General features: G+C 56.3%; 1 protein-coding gene across 3 annotated transcripts; it reads right to left on the bottom strand.

Moving 5' to 3' along the window:
- Positions 1-1,193: 1,193 nt before the first annotated feature.
- Positions 1,194-13,719, bottom strand: Slc4a3 (solute carrier family 4 member 3). 3 transcript variants are annotated; one of them, XM_027397326.2, is made up of 23 exons: positions 13,619-13,719; positions 13,088-13,229; positions 12,609-12,774; positions 11,782-12,059; positions 11,555-11,670; positions 10,938-11,134; positions 9,324-9,472; positions 9,043-9,223; positions 8,577-8,712; positions 8,145-8,328; positions 7,690-7,789; positions 7,112-7,296; positions 6,473-6,698; positions 6,113-6,331; positions 5,669-5,817; positions 5,288-5,482; positions 4,869-5,099; positions 4,597-4,686; positions 4,090-4,256; positions 3,259-3,512; positions 2,816-2,985; positions 2,464-2,637; positions 1,194-1,468 (listed from the first exon to the last, which is right to left on the bottom strand). In XM_027397326.2, exons 2-23 carry the CDS (start codon positions 13,136-13,138, stop codon positions 1,391-1,393), a joined length of 3,696 nt encoding a protein of 1,231 aa, XP_027253127.1. In that variant the 5' UTR covers positions 13,139-13,229; positions 13,619-13,719; the 3' UTR covers positions 1,194-1,390. The 3 variants fall into 3 exon arrangements, with proteins under 3 accessions (XP_027253127.1, XP_027253126.1, XP_035296941.1); XM_027397325.1 differs by lacking the exon at positions 13,619-13,719 and adding an exon at positions 13,387-13,524; XM_035441050.1 differs by lacking the exons at positions 13,088-13,229; positions 13,619-13,719 and adding an exon at positions 13,387-13,594.
- Between the last annotated feature and the right edge of the window lie 790 nt (positions 13,720-14,509).

Here is a 14,509-nt window from a genome sequence, read left to right as displayed (position 1 = left end):
ACCCAGAAAGGGCTCCAGGCTGGGAAAGGAAGCGGGTGTTCACACAAGGCCTGTCAGCCAAGTCTGCTTTGGAGAAGGCCCTGCCCTCTATGTGAAATCTTTGGATCCTGAGGGAGAATTTTGACATTCTACCTTGTCGTGGTCCATCGAGTGAGGTTTTGTCCTCACAGGGGCTAAAGGAGCCAGTCAAAGGCATGACAGCATCAGAGACCAAGAGTGTGTGGACAGCTGGAATGAAATACTTAAACCGTGATGAGAGCCTGGTACTGCTGGCTCTACTCTGCAGTGACTTAAGAATTCAACACACACCCCAACTCTTCTGTGCCCCCTGCCTCGGGCACTAGCTGTAGGCCTGAACACATGACAGGAAAGGGAAGGTCAAACGGGAAATAAGAGGTACAGAGCAAGCTCCAGGGGAAAGGACCGTGAGAAGCCAAAGGGGTTGCAGCTCCTGGATGTAAGGAGCTGCAGACCTCCGTGAACCTCCCAGAGCCCTCTGGAAACTAAGCCTGGCATCCAATCGAATCCGCCAGGTGGCAGCCTTACTCCTGCTCAGCCCACAGACCATGCAGTGTGTAAAATCAACCACCAGAGGGCTACATAACGACGGCAGGCTGCATCAGGCAGCTGGTTACCTAGTAACCATGACGCAACGGGTCCTGTTTCCACCCTCCCCAAGGCCTCCCAGGTTATTTCTGGCAAAACAGACTGTTGCACAAGGAGTGGTTTCAGGAATCCTAGAATCGCTTCACTCTTAAACCGGGAGAATCTAAAACGGTCCGGGAGCCCCCAAACCCCGTGCGGCCGTCCTGGCGTCTAAGGGGTTGGGCTGCTATTCCTGCTCCCGAGATGCACATTTTCCATTCAGCTTTGTAGCCCCACCCTGATTTCCCTAGAGGCTAAAGGGAAGCAATACCTTCCTGCCGTCTCCTCCTTTCTAATCCAGGGCTAGATTAATGGGCATGTGACCCTCAGTGGGCCCTGTACCTCCTGCTCTTTGGTTTTACTCAAGGTAGCTGAGGAGGGAACAGTAAGGCCCACCTTGAACTTTCTGCAGTCTTGAATCTACCCCTCCCCCTCAAGGCCTCTGTCCCTTGTTTCAAACCTCTTCCAGTTTGGATGACCCTGATAATATTTCAGATAGGTAAAAGTGGCCTGGGAAGCCACAGGTGGCACCAAGAAAATGAGGCAGACACGAGACAAGGAGTGTGTTATAATGACTTCAAAGCCTGTGCCGTCTAGTCTGTGAAAGTCAAGGGGCCACTGGCCTGGCATGGGCAGTGACTCTGGGCACATCCCTGGGTCCTGAGGAATGCTTGGCCCTGGTGCTGGGTTTCCTAGGGTCTGTGAGTCACCAAGGTGGGGTCTCTGAGGGGCAACATCTTGAGGATCACACAGGCATGTGCAGCTCATTGTACTCGTCCTGGCCATCCTCATCAAAGTTTGGCTCCGCATCTTCAGAGTCCAGCTGCAGAAGGGAACACAGGGTTGGGAAAGGCCTGGGGTTATACAGGTCTCTTTCTGTTCCTCACAGCCTCTTCTAAACACCTCTCCCTGCTCCAAGACCCCAGCTTGAAGTACTTCTCCAGCCAAGGCCTTCATCACCAGGTCACCCAGCACTGCCGAATCACCCATACAACGGCAACTATGACATAGGATGCTCATTCCTAGGATCATGGCATCTCTGGAGCCCATATCTGAGCATGCAAGAATTGCAAAAATGGGACAGTGACCTGGCTCAGCAGATCAAGGTGCTTGCCACCAAGCCTGACAACCTACGTTCAATCCGCAGGTCCAGCATGGTGAAGAAAACCAACTCCTGAAGGTTGCGCTCTGACCTCAGCACATACACATAAAATACATTTTTGAAAAGCCGGGCATTGGTGGCGCACGCCTTTAATTCCAGCACTCGGGAGGCAGAGACAGGTGGATCTCTGTGAGTTCGAGACCAGCCTGGTCTACAAGAGCTAGTTCCAGGACAGCCTCCAAAGCCACAGAGAAACCCTGTCTCAAAAAACAAAACAAAACAAAACAAATAATAATAATAATAAATAATAATAATAAATAATAATAATAATAAAAAGTAAGAAAATAAAAAAAATTAAAGAATAGCAACAAGATATCCTTCCCTATAGCCGACAGAAATAAGGCTCAGGACTGAAGTCTGTGCTATGCCAACCCATGCGCAGCCCTCGGCCAGGTGTTTTCGTTCAGGCACAATCTGCCCTTCCCTGCTCTTTCTGAAGCCTCGTATCAACAGCTTTACTGAGATTCATATTTAAATCTCCCAACAGTTCAATGATAGAATCTACCAGCCCATTACACTGGTGAAAACAGCATACAGTAACTTTCCCAAGCTCACACAAACCAACAGGTAGTTGCGACTTGGTAACATGGAGCCCGGGTATCAAATTCCATTGCCCACCTTCCTTCATCCTGCCACCCCAAGCCGTCATCCCTTACCGCCTGCAGCTCCCTGTCCTGGAAGAGCCGGGGCAGAAGGCAACGCCTCAGAGGCACCGTGAGCAAGAGCAGGAAAGGAAAGGCCAGTGAGGCTGCCGTTGACTTGACCACCCAGAGAAGAGCAATGCAGCCCAGCTGGATGCAGGTGAACAGGTGCATCCGCCATGTCTTCACCTGGGGTACAGGTTCAGTCTCATTACACAGTGGCCATTCTGCCCCCACCCACCCCTGGGGGAACATGGGCTTTCCAGGTCCCAATGCACTCTTCCCCTCCACCTCCATCTGGGGGGGGTCCCTTCAGACTCCCTCCCATCATCCTGCATTTCCCCAGCTCCATGCATCCGGGCCTGACCTTGGTCACGTAGGGCTGCTCAGGATGGTGCTTTGCTGGCATGAAAATGAGCAGCAGACGTTGGGACAACTGGATACCAGACAGTGATGTGACCCCCATGTACAGAAAAATCCCGAAGAGCACAGCCAATGGGATCCGGCGCAGCACAGCCCCCATGACGATAGACAGGCCTGGAGGAGGTAACATAGATCTGCCTAACCCTGTCCTCTGTCTGCCTGGACAAAGGGCCTGGTAAGGGAACAAGATTCATCTGAGCAATCCGGGTGTCACAGACAGAGATGGAGCAGGACAAAGGGAAAGTAGGGAAGAGCTCCCAGAGTGTCCGTGGACCTGTTGGAGACCTGAGGGAGAGCTAAGCATGACGCACCTGCAGATTCAGGATCATAAGGATTTCAAGCCACTGGGACCAAGAAAGCAAGTCTATGGGGAGACTCGGTGCTCACCCACAAGGCTGGCAATGAGCACTCCGGTGACCCGCTGCTCCCGAACCTCCTGGATCTGGGGCTTGTCACCAGGTGCGATGGCAGTGCGCATGACGGTCAATGCATTGACATGGGTAACAGAGCGGACAGTGGCAGCTGTGAGCCAGGGCAATCCAAACAACCCACAGAGGCCACCCAAAGAGCCAATCAAAAGCAGGTCAAGATGGAAGCCGGAACCCTTGAGTAGCCTCCGGGCCTTCTGGCTGACAATGAGCCTATGGGGAAGAGAGAGAAGGAGCCAACTAGCAGGCAAAACTATAATGCACATGACATTCACCCAAAGCTTGAGGGGAGGGGGGGACCACTGCTGACGACAGCTCTCCCTGGACCTGTCAGCTTCCTCTTTTACATTCCCAAATTAAAGTTCTCACACTGCAGGAAATCGGAGCCAAATTCTCATGCTGTGAACATTTAAAAGCACCACAAAAGCCAGATGCCAGATTGTACCATGTTATTTTGGTTTAACCAAAATGAGAAATGTGTGAGCATCCATCGCTGGGTGAGAGAACACCCTGCCAGAATTCTTAGAACTGCCAAGTGCCACCCTGCCAGGGGTGGTAGTGAGAGATCCCAGGTCAAACTATCACAGGAGAACCATGCCTGGTCCCACATGTCCACGCCTGTTCCAGCCTATTGCTCTAGCTCCTCCACCCCCTCCTCCTCACTCCTGCCAGATCCCAACAAACGTCTCGCCTTCTATCACGGGGCATTCCTACACAGATAAGATACCCCTGCCTTAATCCTGAAGCCAAGCCATCCCTCCATCTCCCCTTCCCTCTCCAGGCCTCTCACGCAGTGATCTGTGTCTCCATGAATATCAGGATGAGGACCAAGAGCGCAGGGACAGCAGCAGCCACCATCATCCATGGCGGGAAAGGGCGGGCGCTGCCCAAGGGTGGGATGAACCATGTGCGCTTATGCGGGGAAGTCACTGAGAGCCCTGTAGGCACCGTCAGCTTCTGCATGGCAAGAAAGAAGACATGGGCCAGAGATAGAAGTTTCCCAGAACTCTAGGGAGCTGGCAAAACTCATTTTCAGTATCCAAAGTCACTGCTCCTCCAGGGGCTGGCAGAGGGCACAGCAATGGGACCTTCCCTCGAGCTCCACAGCGATGGGGAGACCTGGTACTCTGCACCAGCCCACTTCCAGATTCCTCCCACTCGGGATCATACACAGTTCAGATAACCTGGGTAGCCCCTGGGCTGAATGTCATAGCAGCCCCTGATGTGGCCCAACTTGTTGTCACTCAACCAGGAGAGCTAGGCTGCAACCCTGCTCCAGAGCCTGGGGCACACTCACCTGTGTGTAGGTGTCTGTGATAGAGTAGTCCACCAGGACCATCACCAAGATGGAAATGGGAATGCCAAAATCCCCAATGATGCGTCGAGCCTGCCAAGGGCACCCAAAGGATGAGGGTCAGGAGATACCCCTAACCCTTTCTGGGGCCAGCTGGGAGGCACTGCTGTCTTGTTTCAGGGAGGGGCAATGGATTGACCAGGAGAGGTTGGGGGGGAGAAGACTATCTGGAGCTGAGCCTAGCAAAGACACAGGAATCATGGGAGACAGGGTACCTTGCCCCCCAGGAAGCGGCTGTTCCTGAACTTGCGTAGGAAGAAGGCAATGAGGAAAGTCCCCAGCATGAGGATGAGGGACAGCAGAGCTGTATTGGGCTGGTTCCTTGGGCCTGGTGGTCCTTCTGTGGGGGGCAGGGCACTACTATTCAGTTCCAAGCCAGTCTCCAGGGTCCCCTCCAGGGCCCCCTCCGGTGGGTAGAATGGCAGCAGAGGATGCTCTGTGAACACCTATGTATGGAGGAGAGGGTGCCTCACTCTCCACAGGCAGATGACAAACCCAGCCCTGATGTCCCTAACCCCCATTTCCCAACACACCCAAATGAAACCCCTCTCCCCATACCTTGCTCTCAGCAAGCTCCAGGCCTCCCGAGGGCACCACCTCCCTATCCCTACCCACCCTCTGGGAACTGCCACACCTTGTAAAGCTTGTGAAAAGTCTCATAGATGAAAATTAGCGAGATGAGGAAAGCGAAGATCTCCTGGGTAAATGGTGAGATGTAGCGGACCAGGAAGCTGCCCTCTGCAGCCACCAGGGCCAGGACGAAGACCACCAGCCAGAGGCCCACCCACACTCTGCCGGTGAGGTATTCCAGGTCCTGAGCTCGGCAGAACTAGAGATAGTAAGGAGGTGGTTACCTACAGGTGGGCTATCCGCCCCGGAAGTTAGTGCCTATGGGTTGAACAGGGGTAGAAGCCAAGGAAAAGAAGGGATAAAGTACAGAGAACTAGCCCCTGGAGGAGGGACTGGCAAAGGGTGGGAAGGAAGGGCAGTGCCTGGGGTAGGGGGCAGGCTTCACCTTGAAGAAGGCTTCTTCGAAGACCAGCAGGGGTCCAGAGAAGCCCACCACGAGCAGTGGCTGGGCCCCCAGCAGAGAGAAGAGGACCCCAAGCACGGCTGTGGACACAATCAGCTCTGACACGCCCATTAGCCCCTCCGTCTTCTCTCCTACGGTGGAAAGGGGCCAGTAGGGTGGCTGTAGCCTGGCTCTTCCTGTCCTGTCCCCTTCCTCATCTAGCTCCCCAGTAAGAGCAAGACAGCTCCCAGAATGACAGACAAGGCCTCACCCACATTCCCAAGGAGACCACGGGGATCCTGCCCTTGCACCCCTCATTTATAAAGTGCCCCCCAAAAGGGAGTTGCAGCTTTCCTATTCCCTCTGTCCATCGCCCCCGCTAAGTGATGTGAACCACATATCCTTGCATGTGACATCTAGCCCCCAGCGTGACCCCAAGAGCCTCACCTAGTAGCCCCCCAAAGGTGATGGCAGGGCTGAGGGCTGCGAAGTAGATGAAGAGTACGGCAGCCACACACTGGGAGTGCAGTGCATCCCGCAGATCACTGGGGTAGTGTGGGTACCGGCGCTTCACGTCCCGGACTAGCCCCCCAAACACTGAGCCTGTCCGCTGCAGGGGATCATCTTCAGAGGTTGCCTCGGAGCCCCCCATCTCCAAAGACAGTTCTGGGGAAGGAAGCAAGATGCCGATGCAACATGGGCCACTCCCTCCTGTCTGAAAAGCCCCGGCTGCCTCCCACGGAGCATTGCGGGCAGGGATGGTAAGAAGCCAAGACTTGAAGACTCACAACTGGGCTGGGGTCTAACCTTTGCCAGGGGCCACATAGCCCCCCCGGGTGGTCATCTCCACTTTGGTCTGTTCCCGCTCCCGCCGCTTCCTCAGCAGCTCACGCTGGAAGGCAGCCACGGAACGTAGCAGGTCACGGCCCTCCACCTCCGATGGGGGTATCACAATGCTGCCATCCAAGAACTCACTGATGGCACCCAAAAGGTCCTGGCGGTCATCTGCCTGGTAGGCAGCCTCATGAAACAGCTGCAAAGGGGGTATGGCTCTCAAAGATGGGCCAAGAGAGCCCAGGAAGAAAATTTCAGAGAGGCGGCATTGGGTCGTATGCATCAGGACAGTCTAGGAGACGACTCTAGAATAGCTCTGACTAGGCAGTGTCCACCTCCTACAGACTAACAAGCATCCCAAACATCAACTAGGCTGGGAGACCCTCCTATCTGAGGCCAGTCATGGTCAGCACCATCAACCCTTCAGTCCACCTCTCCTACTACATCCAAGGCACTGAGTGTGGGCTGTACTTCTGTGTTACCACCCCTTTCAGTGCACAGCCCAGGGTTCCGTTTTCTATTCTGGGCTAACAGCTCACCAACTCCACTCCAGAGACAGACAGCTAAGGAACAAGCAGGTTCCAGGTGGACAGGCCAGGTTATAGGACTAACCTTGTCAGACATGAGGGTGGCAATGGATCGTCCTAGCTCATGATAGTCGGTGCTGGTATGGCGGGGCCCCAGCATCACAAAGAGGAAGCGGACAGGTACAGGGACCTCGAGCACAGACTCCAAGAGAACAGCCTCGCTGAGCCGTACAAAGGCTGCTGCTGGCTGCTCCAAGAAAGGCACACAGCCTAGAGGAAGACGAAAGCAGTGATGGACACAGGGGAACAGTCAAGGCAGGCCCTGGCAGGGAGACCCAGGCTCTTCTGCACAGTGGAGCAGTTGGGCACTGCAAAAGAAACCTCAGATCTAAAAGTGCCCTGTTCACTTACATGTTTATAGTCACGTAACAGTTACCAATAGGTGGAAATTAATGATATCGTGTAAGGATAGCTTTCTTCCTAGGTCCTACAATGGTGCTATATTAAACTAGCGGTAGTTCCAGAGGGCAGGCAACTGGAAATGGAAGCAGGCTGGGGATGGAGAAGAAAGGATTCAGAGCAGCTGGCTGCACAGGTCCAGGGGAACAGACCACAGCAAAGGACACTCAGGGAACCCTGTCCTCAGCACCCAGCCCTCCTTACCCACAAGAACAACAGTGGCCTCGGCATCTTCAGGGATCTTCTCCAGAAGTTTCAGGCTTTTCCCCCGGTGACCATCTCCGCCAGGCATGTGGAGGGGCTTCTGAGGACGCAGAACTGGAATAGGGCTGGGACCCAGCCTGGAGGCCATGGCAGGCCCTCCCACCCCTTACCCCAGCCCTAGGTCTGGGCCTTGTTTCCTCTCTCCCCAGCCTCTTAGAAGGGTCCAGCACCCTTCTCTATGCCCTGCCCCACCTCAGTGTTGTCAGCTGAATGTCTCCCATGGGTCAGGCATATCACCACACCAAACCCTGTATCACCAACACAGGGAGTCCTGGTGTGTGCCACCAACAGACCCACAGCATGCTTGGCACAGTGCCAGGCATCCAACCTTCCCGATCTCAACTAAACTGGGCATCTTCTAAGTTCCCAGGCCCAAGTCAGACAAGGTCACTGACCTCCTTGGCATCAGGGTCATGTGGCCACAATGGGGCTGGCTCCCCTAGGTCATCAGCCATGGTGGGTACCGCACCATCAGGGCCATGACTAGGGGTTGGGTGGTGATTCCCCAGGACTGAGTTCACACTGGAGCTTGATGGATTTCGAGGGAAAAAGCCACTGTCCTTGTCATCATTGGGATGGCTAAAGAAGGAGGCAAGGAAAGATGGAGAGGCTTCTGTTAGACTGAGGTCACAAGGAGGTGAGAAGAGAGAGGACCACAGCCTTCAGCCTTTTCCTTAACATGAGAGCTTTCTGTCAGTTAAGGCTGTAGAAAGACAGAAGTGGGTTAAGTTCCCCAACATATTCAGTAGGCGTGCTCAGGCTGAGACCCCCTCGGAAAAGGCCACGCTCCTAGAAGGGCAGCTGAAGCAGACACCAGCCCCTCACACCTGTGTTTCAGGAGCAGAGTCCGTAGGACACTAGCCCTGTCCTCTGGCCGGATCTGGTCAGATACAATCATGGTCTCCACCACAAGGTGAGCGATGCCCGGCAGGGTGGTCTGCTCCAAGTCCAGGAGAGCCGCTCCTAGGACATAATAAGAGGAGGAGACGTCCTGCCAGGCAGGGGACCCACCCCATCGCCTTGCTCCCCAAGGGCGGGCAAATACGCAAGGTGAGCTGAGTGCCAGTGTACTGCAGCAGATACGCATTTCACAGGCAGCTGGGGGAGGATATAAAAACGGAGCGAAAGAGAAGCCAAGTGAGGGGAGCTTGGCTTAGTGTGCAGAGTTAGAAGGTCCACTATGCCCCAAATGTAACCCTTAGCCCCTCAGAACTTCCAGAGTGGTGCCAAGGAACAAGCTGAGCTATGGTGGGGAGAAGGCCCAGTGGTTCAGGCCAGACTGAGGAGCCCTACCCTGGGCAATGGTCCTCCTAAGCTCCAGAAGGCTACGGAAGGAGAGGGAGGCAACGTGGGGCTTCCCCCAGCGCTCAGTCTCCTCCTCTACGTCCTCCTCAAACTTGATCCATCGTGCTGTCTCCCGCCAGTGTGGCTCCTGGCTACGGTCCAACATCAGTTCATTCAGCTCCACGAACACCTGCAGTAGGTATCAAGGCAAGGGCCGGAGGCTGCCAGGATTAGGACTGTCAAGAGAGGAAAAGTGGATTCCAAAGGCCAACCCCCTCAGGCTGCTGTACCTCATGAGGCCTCCGATCCAACTTCTTCTTTTTCTTCTTCCTGCGCAGGATGGGAGCCAGGCCGCTGGGGCTGCCTCTCCCACCCTGTATCCGGGATGGTTTCTTCACTAAGTGTCGCCTCACACCAGGGTTGTCCTCCAGCCGATGGCCTGTGGACAAGGCCCCAGGAATCCATCTCTGAGATCACGGCCCATGTGCCCCAGGTCCCTGCTGTACCCACCAAGTCCACCTGGTTGTTATGACGGACCAGATAATCCAAGTGACCATCTCACACATCTGGGGACTGACTCTCAGGAAGTGGAAAGTCACAGTACAGAGCCACCTTGTACCATTGGCCGAGTCACACAAAAAGTAGATCCCAACTTAATTCTTCAGCCCCATCCAGACCCTGAAGCCCCTACCACAACCACGATCCTCCCTGTGGGGCCATAGATCCAATGCCTGTCCCTAGACACCTAACTCCTCCACATCTACAACACCCGAATCCCGGTCCCACTAATGTCCATCCAACAGGCTTGTGCAGGGCTGCCTGTCATCCCCCCACCTACCCTGCCCAGGCGAACAGCTGGGGACAGGCTGGCTGCCCAATTACTCACAAGCAGCTACCCCTGCCAGGGGGCTTGGGTGGCCCCTCATGGGCTCCCACAGGCCATAGTCTTCAAAGTCCAATACAAACATTTCCAAATCCTCTGAGGCCAGCAAGTCACCACTGCCGAGAACTGGACTCTTCCCAGGGCCCCGGTCCTCAGTGTCCCTGGGCACAGGACTCAGAGCCCCATTGGGCTCCATGACCTTGTCCAGCGGGCTTGTCATTCCCCTGAGGCCAAAGCCTCAGCCCCTGCTCCTTCCCAGAGTCCTGGATGTCCCAAGAGGTAGGAGCCCCCTGCAGGAGCTGCCTTTGCTCACAAAGAGCTGGAGGTGGTTAGGTTTCCTGCTCACAGTTGCCCTGGTCCCCAAGTCTGCTCCTGCTATCAGCTCCCACCCTGGATCTGTAAACACACCCTCCCTATGGCCCCCCCAATCCTGCTGCCACTGCTGCCGCCGCCATCGGATTGTTCCTGTCCCTGTCCTCAGGCCCTGGCAACTTTCCATGACGTATTGAGCTCAAAGCCCTAACCCCCCCACCTCTGCCCCCGCCCACACCCTGTGAATCTTAGGAGGAGGAGGAGGGAGATCAGTGATGCCCCTAGCCTGGGCACAGAGCCCCATGGGTGATGACAAGTGGCACCAAAGCCAGGCACTGATAAAATGGAAGGAATGTGCCGAGATCACAGCCAGGCCAGGCCAAGGATGGTAGGAAGGAGTGAGGGCAGCTGCAGGCCTGGCTTGGGAACAAGCGGGGCCTGGCAGTGCAGCTCAGCCCTCGGCCTCCATGCAGGTGGGGTAGAGTTTACAGAGCAATGAGGTCTCAGGAGAGCATCCCTCCAAGAGCACATGAGGAAGAGGGCCGTTTTATGCAATAGGTGACTCAGACAACACTCATGAGTGACACAAAGGGAAACAGCTCTGGCAGAGCTGGCTTAGTGAGAATAAGCTCTCTCTGCCACTGAGACACTGCAGAAAGGACGAAGCCCTAGGTGAGGGCAGGGAGGAACCTCTTCAAGATCCACTCACTTTTCATGTCATCCAGATCTGCAGAACCCAGCATTTGGGCCTCGGCCTCATCAGTGGGCACCCGCTGCTCTGGCCCAGGGTTGCCCAGGGCACTGCCGGGGCACAATCGCTCTCGCAGGTCATAGCTGGCTGATGGACTCCAGGGCCGGCTCTTGTCTGTAGAGATTCTGGAAGCCCGGGCTCGGGGGCTGGGAGAGCTGAGGAAGCAACATGAACCTTAGGTTTGATGGAGATAAGCAAGGAGCTGGCTAAGCTAGTGGGTTCCTGTTACTTCCCTGGTCTCAGGAGCCAGAGTGAATGCATAGGCCACCAACGCGCCCATTCCCTCCCACTGCCGGCTCTTCTCTTCAACCTGTACCCCTTCCTTCTCGCCAGCACTTCAGGTCTAGAGGGCCCTTGACCTCTGGATCAACTCTCTTTTTCCCTCTTGCTCCCTCCCACTTGTAAACCTGGAGATAGATGAAGCTCTCCTCCTCGCTTTCTTTGCTGTCCAGGTCACACCTAGGGACACTATTCGTGGTCAGGAGTCAGGTGAGTGCCAGGGACTTGGGCCAACTGCTCTGAACTACAGTGGGTTCTGCCCAATGAGTCTGGGTCCACAGAGCTGGGACCAGTACCTGCCGTAGCGCTGGGGGCTCTGATCAGATTGTGGGCCGACAGAAGGCAGGGCCTTGGTACAGGCAACCTTGTTAGAAAGGCCTGGGCTGTCATCCTCATCACTCCCAATGGAGAACTGTGGACACACACGGACAGACTTACCTCCCAGCAGCCATCTGCATCTTGCCCTGCATCCTCTCTACCAACCCCTTGGCCAGCCATCCCTCCTTCCATGAGTAGACCCTACCTTTGCTTTCTGTGGGGGCCCCAAGGGTGGAGGCTCCACAGGCTCTGCCTCAGACTCTCCTTCCTCTTCCTCTTCTTCCTCCTCTTCCTCATCTGCTCCAGCTCCCCCCTCCTCCTGGATAGGAGGTGTCCCTTCTGAGGGGGGAGCAGAGGTTTTCTCCTTCTTCCTCTTCCTCCTGGTGTGCCGAGCAGAGGTGGGGGGCAGTCGCCGCAGCTTGTGGGGTGGAGGCAGGCGGGCTGAGAGCGGGTGATGGGTGTGGTGGGATGTGTGCCGGTGAACTGGGGGTGCAGGAGAGTTGGTTGAGACCCCTGAAGCCTTGTAGGGCTCCCCCCACACCTTATTCTAGCTCAAGGTCTCAAATAAAGGCACCCTAATCCTTCCTCTAGAGCCAGGACATCCCTCCCAACTACTGTGTCCATGCTCCTGTCATTGGTGAGGCCTAGTAGACTGGGGACAAGAGTGACAGAGAGGGAAGTCACAAAACGGAGTGGGGAATGTGACACAGAAGAGAAAGAGAAGCTGAAGGAAGACACAACAGGGACCATGGTAGAGCAGAGAGTGAATGGGGCCAGAGTGGATGATGAAGGTCACCGGGGGAAGCCTCAAGCCCATCTCCCTCCGTGCCCCCAGGTCTGCAGCCCAGCTCCCCTGACAGGTGAACAGGTGATGGTGAGGGAGGCAGGATGACTTAACATGGCACGGCGGCCCAGCACAGCGTCCAGCACAGGATGGAACTGAGTGATCAAGCCGGAGGTGAGCGCAGTGATGGTGGCGATGAAGGTGATGGTGGTGAAGGCTGCCGCACTAGGGGTCCCCAGGCTACCCACACTCAAAGTCCCGCTCGCTGTAGCTGCGGCTAGGCTTCTCAGGGTCCCAGGCCGGGGTCTTGCTGATGAGGTCCCCAAACCTGCTCACAGCCAAGGTCTTGCCCAAGTCATCATCCTCCTCTTCTACGTCTGGACCCAGAGGGGGCTCCTCCAAGGGCACCCGGACCTGCAGGCCAGATACCCTCTCCTAAGGACCTCTAGTCATGAGCACCCGCCACCACCACCCCCAACTCCATACTCCAACCTTCCCAACACCCTCACCCTTGCCTGCATCAACATCCCCAAAACACCTTCTGAGAGCTTCCCCAGACCTCGGGAGCACCAGCCATGGATGTGTCAAATACCAATACATCGATCCCCTATCCCTCCACACCACCAGTACAGCTCCATGCTTGGGTCTAGTGGTACCAGGGTCAACCAGAGGACACCCCACCCATCCTGCCCCTCCTCCCCCACCCCACCCTCCACGCATCAGTCACCTGGGGTAGGGGGGAGGCGCCCCCGGGCGGCGGGATCACCCCATTAGCCATGGTAGGGCTGAAGACTTGAGTCTCTCAATCACTATGGGACCCAAACCCCGGGTGAGAAGAAGGGGGCGCTGCGGAGACCTCTTTGGGAGCCCTGGGGGAGGAAGGCGGGGTCTGGCATCAGGCTGGTGGGCCCCCTCCGGGGAGCTACATCCCCGTGTCCAGCCCGCGCTCCCTTCAGAGGCCCAGCCGGGTCCGGGTCAGCCCGATATCCCCACCCGGCCCGGGGCCCACGCCTCGCCCTTAAGTACCTCGGGGCTCCGGAACCTGCCGGGCCTGGGAGAGCCACCGCGCCCCATGTCCCTCCCGGCTCGCTCCGGGGCGCGGCTGCCGGGTTCCCGTCCGGCCTCTCGCCGAGCAGAGCCCGGCCGGGTTGGACGCAGGCGCCAGAGCCTGCAGCCCACGGCTCCACCTCCCAGAGCTTGGCTCGACCGACCAGCCGCCGCCCGGCCGCACAATGGGAGCGGACGAGCCCTGACTTACCCCGCCCGGGCCAGCGCGGACTCCGGGTCCCCGCAGAATCCCACCTGCCCGCAAGACCCCTCTCCAGGCGCCCCACGCATTGCGGGGGGAGGAGGGGCGGGTGCACGGCCCTAAATTCCCACAATCCCTCAAACACACTCCTCCACCTTGCTTTTAGCCACCCCTCCCTTCCCCTCAGGAGCACTGGAAGAGACCCCCCTCCGCACATACAAGCCTCTCCAGCTTGGACACGACATCACAGACCCCTGGAAGCAATTGCCATCAACACCCCAAGTCTCAGTTCAGCTGATGCCCTTCAAAGGCCAGGCTTCTGAAGCTGGGCACCACCCAACATTTGACCTTGGCACATTATCTACCCATCTGTAGCCAGAGGCAGCTGAAACAGGGGCATTCCAATTGTGCCAACCACTCTAAATTTCTGTGTCTAAGCTTCCACGCCCCCGCCCCCACTTCCACAGCCGCTGAGGACCTATCTTACTTTCTACGGTCAGAGAGATCTTTGGAAGGAACACCTGGACCCCTGTGTGTTCTTCTCTGGGTCCCTCTGAAACTGGACCCCCAGCACAACCCATGCCCATAAAAGCCTTGGATAACAGTCAGCTTAAGCCATGCCCCTATACCTTAGAACGAATAAAAGGATAAGAACAGGGATAAACCGGAGGGTCAGTAGAAGGTGGGATGGGCAGGCTCCAGCGAGAGAAGTGGAAAGGAGGGAAGAGAAGAGAGGAGCATGTGCTTTACCCCTCCACACCCTGCCCTGCAGGATTTCAGCCCCCACCCCGGGAAAGTGCTATACATCTAGAGCCCTTGTGGGGTGCTGAGGAAAAATTGTTGTTTCTGGCTTCCCACTTTGTGCTCAGAACCCTGTGCTCAGAAGCGCCCCACCCCCAC

Source organism: Cricetulus griseus, chromosome 2 (genome assembly GCF_003668045.3).
Source record: "Cricetulus griseus strain 17A/GY chromosome 2, alternate assembly CriGri-PICRH-1.0, whole genome shotgun sequence".
In the NCBI taxonomy this organism is placed as follows: Eukaryota; Metazoa; Chordata; class Mammalia; order Rodentia; family Cricetidae; genus Cricetulus; species Cricetulus griseus.
This window is presented reverse-complemented; position numbering and strand designations above follow the sequence as displayed.

Excerpts from the sequence above, each read along its gene's own strand:
- Slc4a3 (XM_027397326.2), bottom strand. The coding sequence starts at position 13,138 with ATGGCTAATGGGGTGATCCCGCCGCCCGGGGGCGCCTCCCCCCTACCC. Across the intron at positions 11,135-11,554 it reads AGCCCCCAGCGCTACGGCAG|CTCTCCCAGCCCCCGAGCCC; the intron begins GTACTGGTCCCA and ends TTGCTTCCTCAG. Across the intron at positions 7,790-8,144 it reads ATGACCCTGATGCCAAGGAG|AAGCCCCTCCACATGCCTGG; the intron begins GTCAGTGACCTT and ends CTGCGTCCTCAG.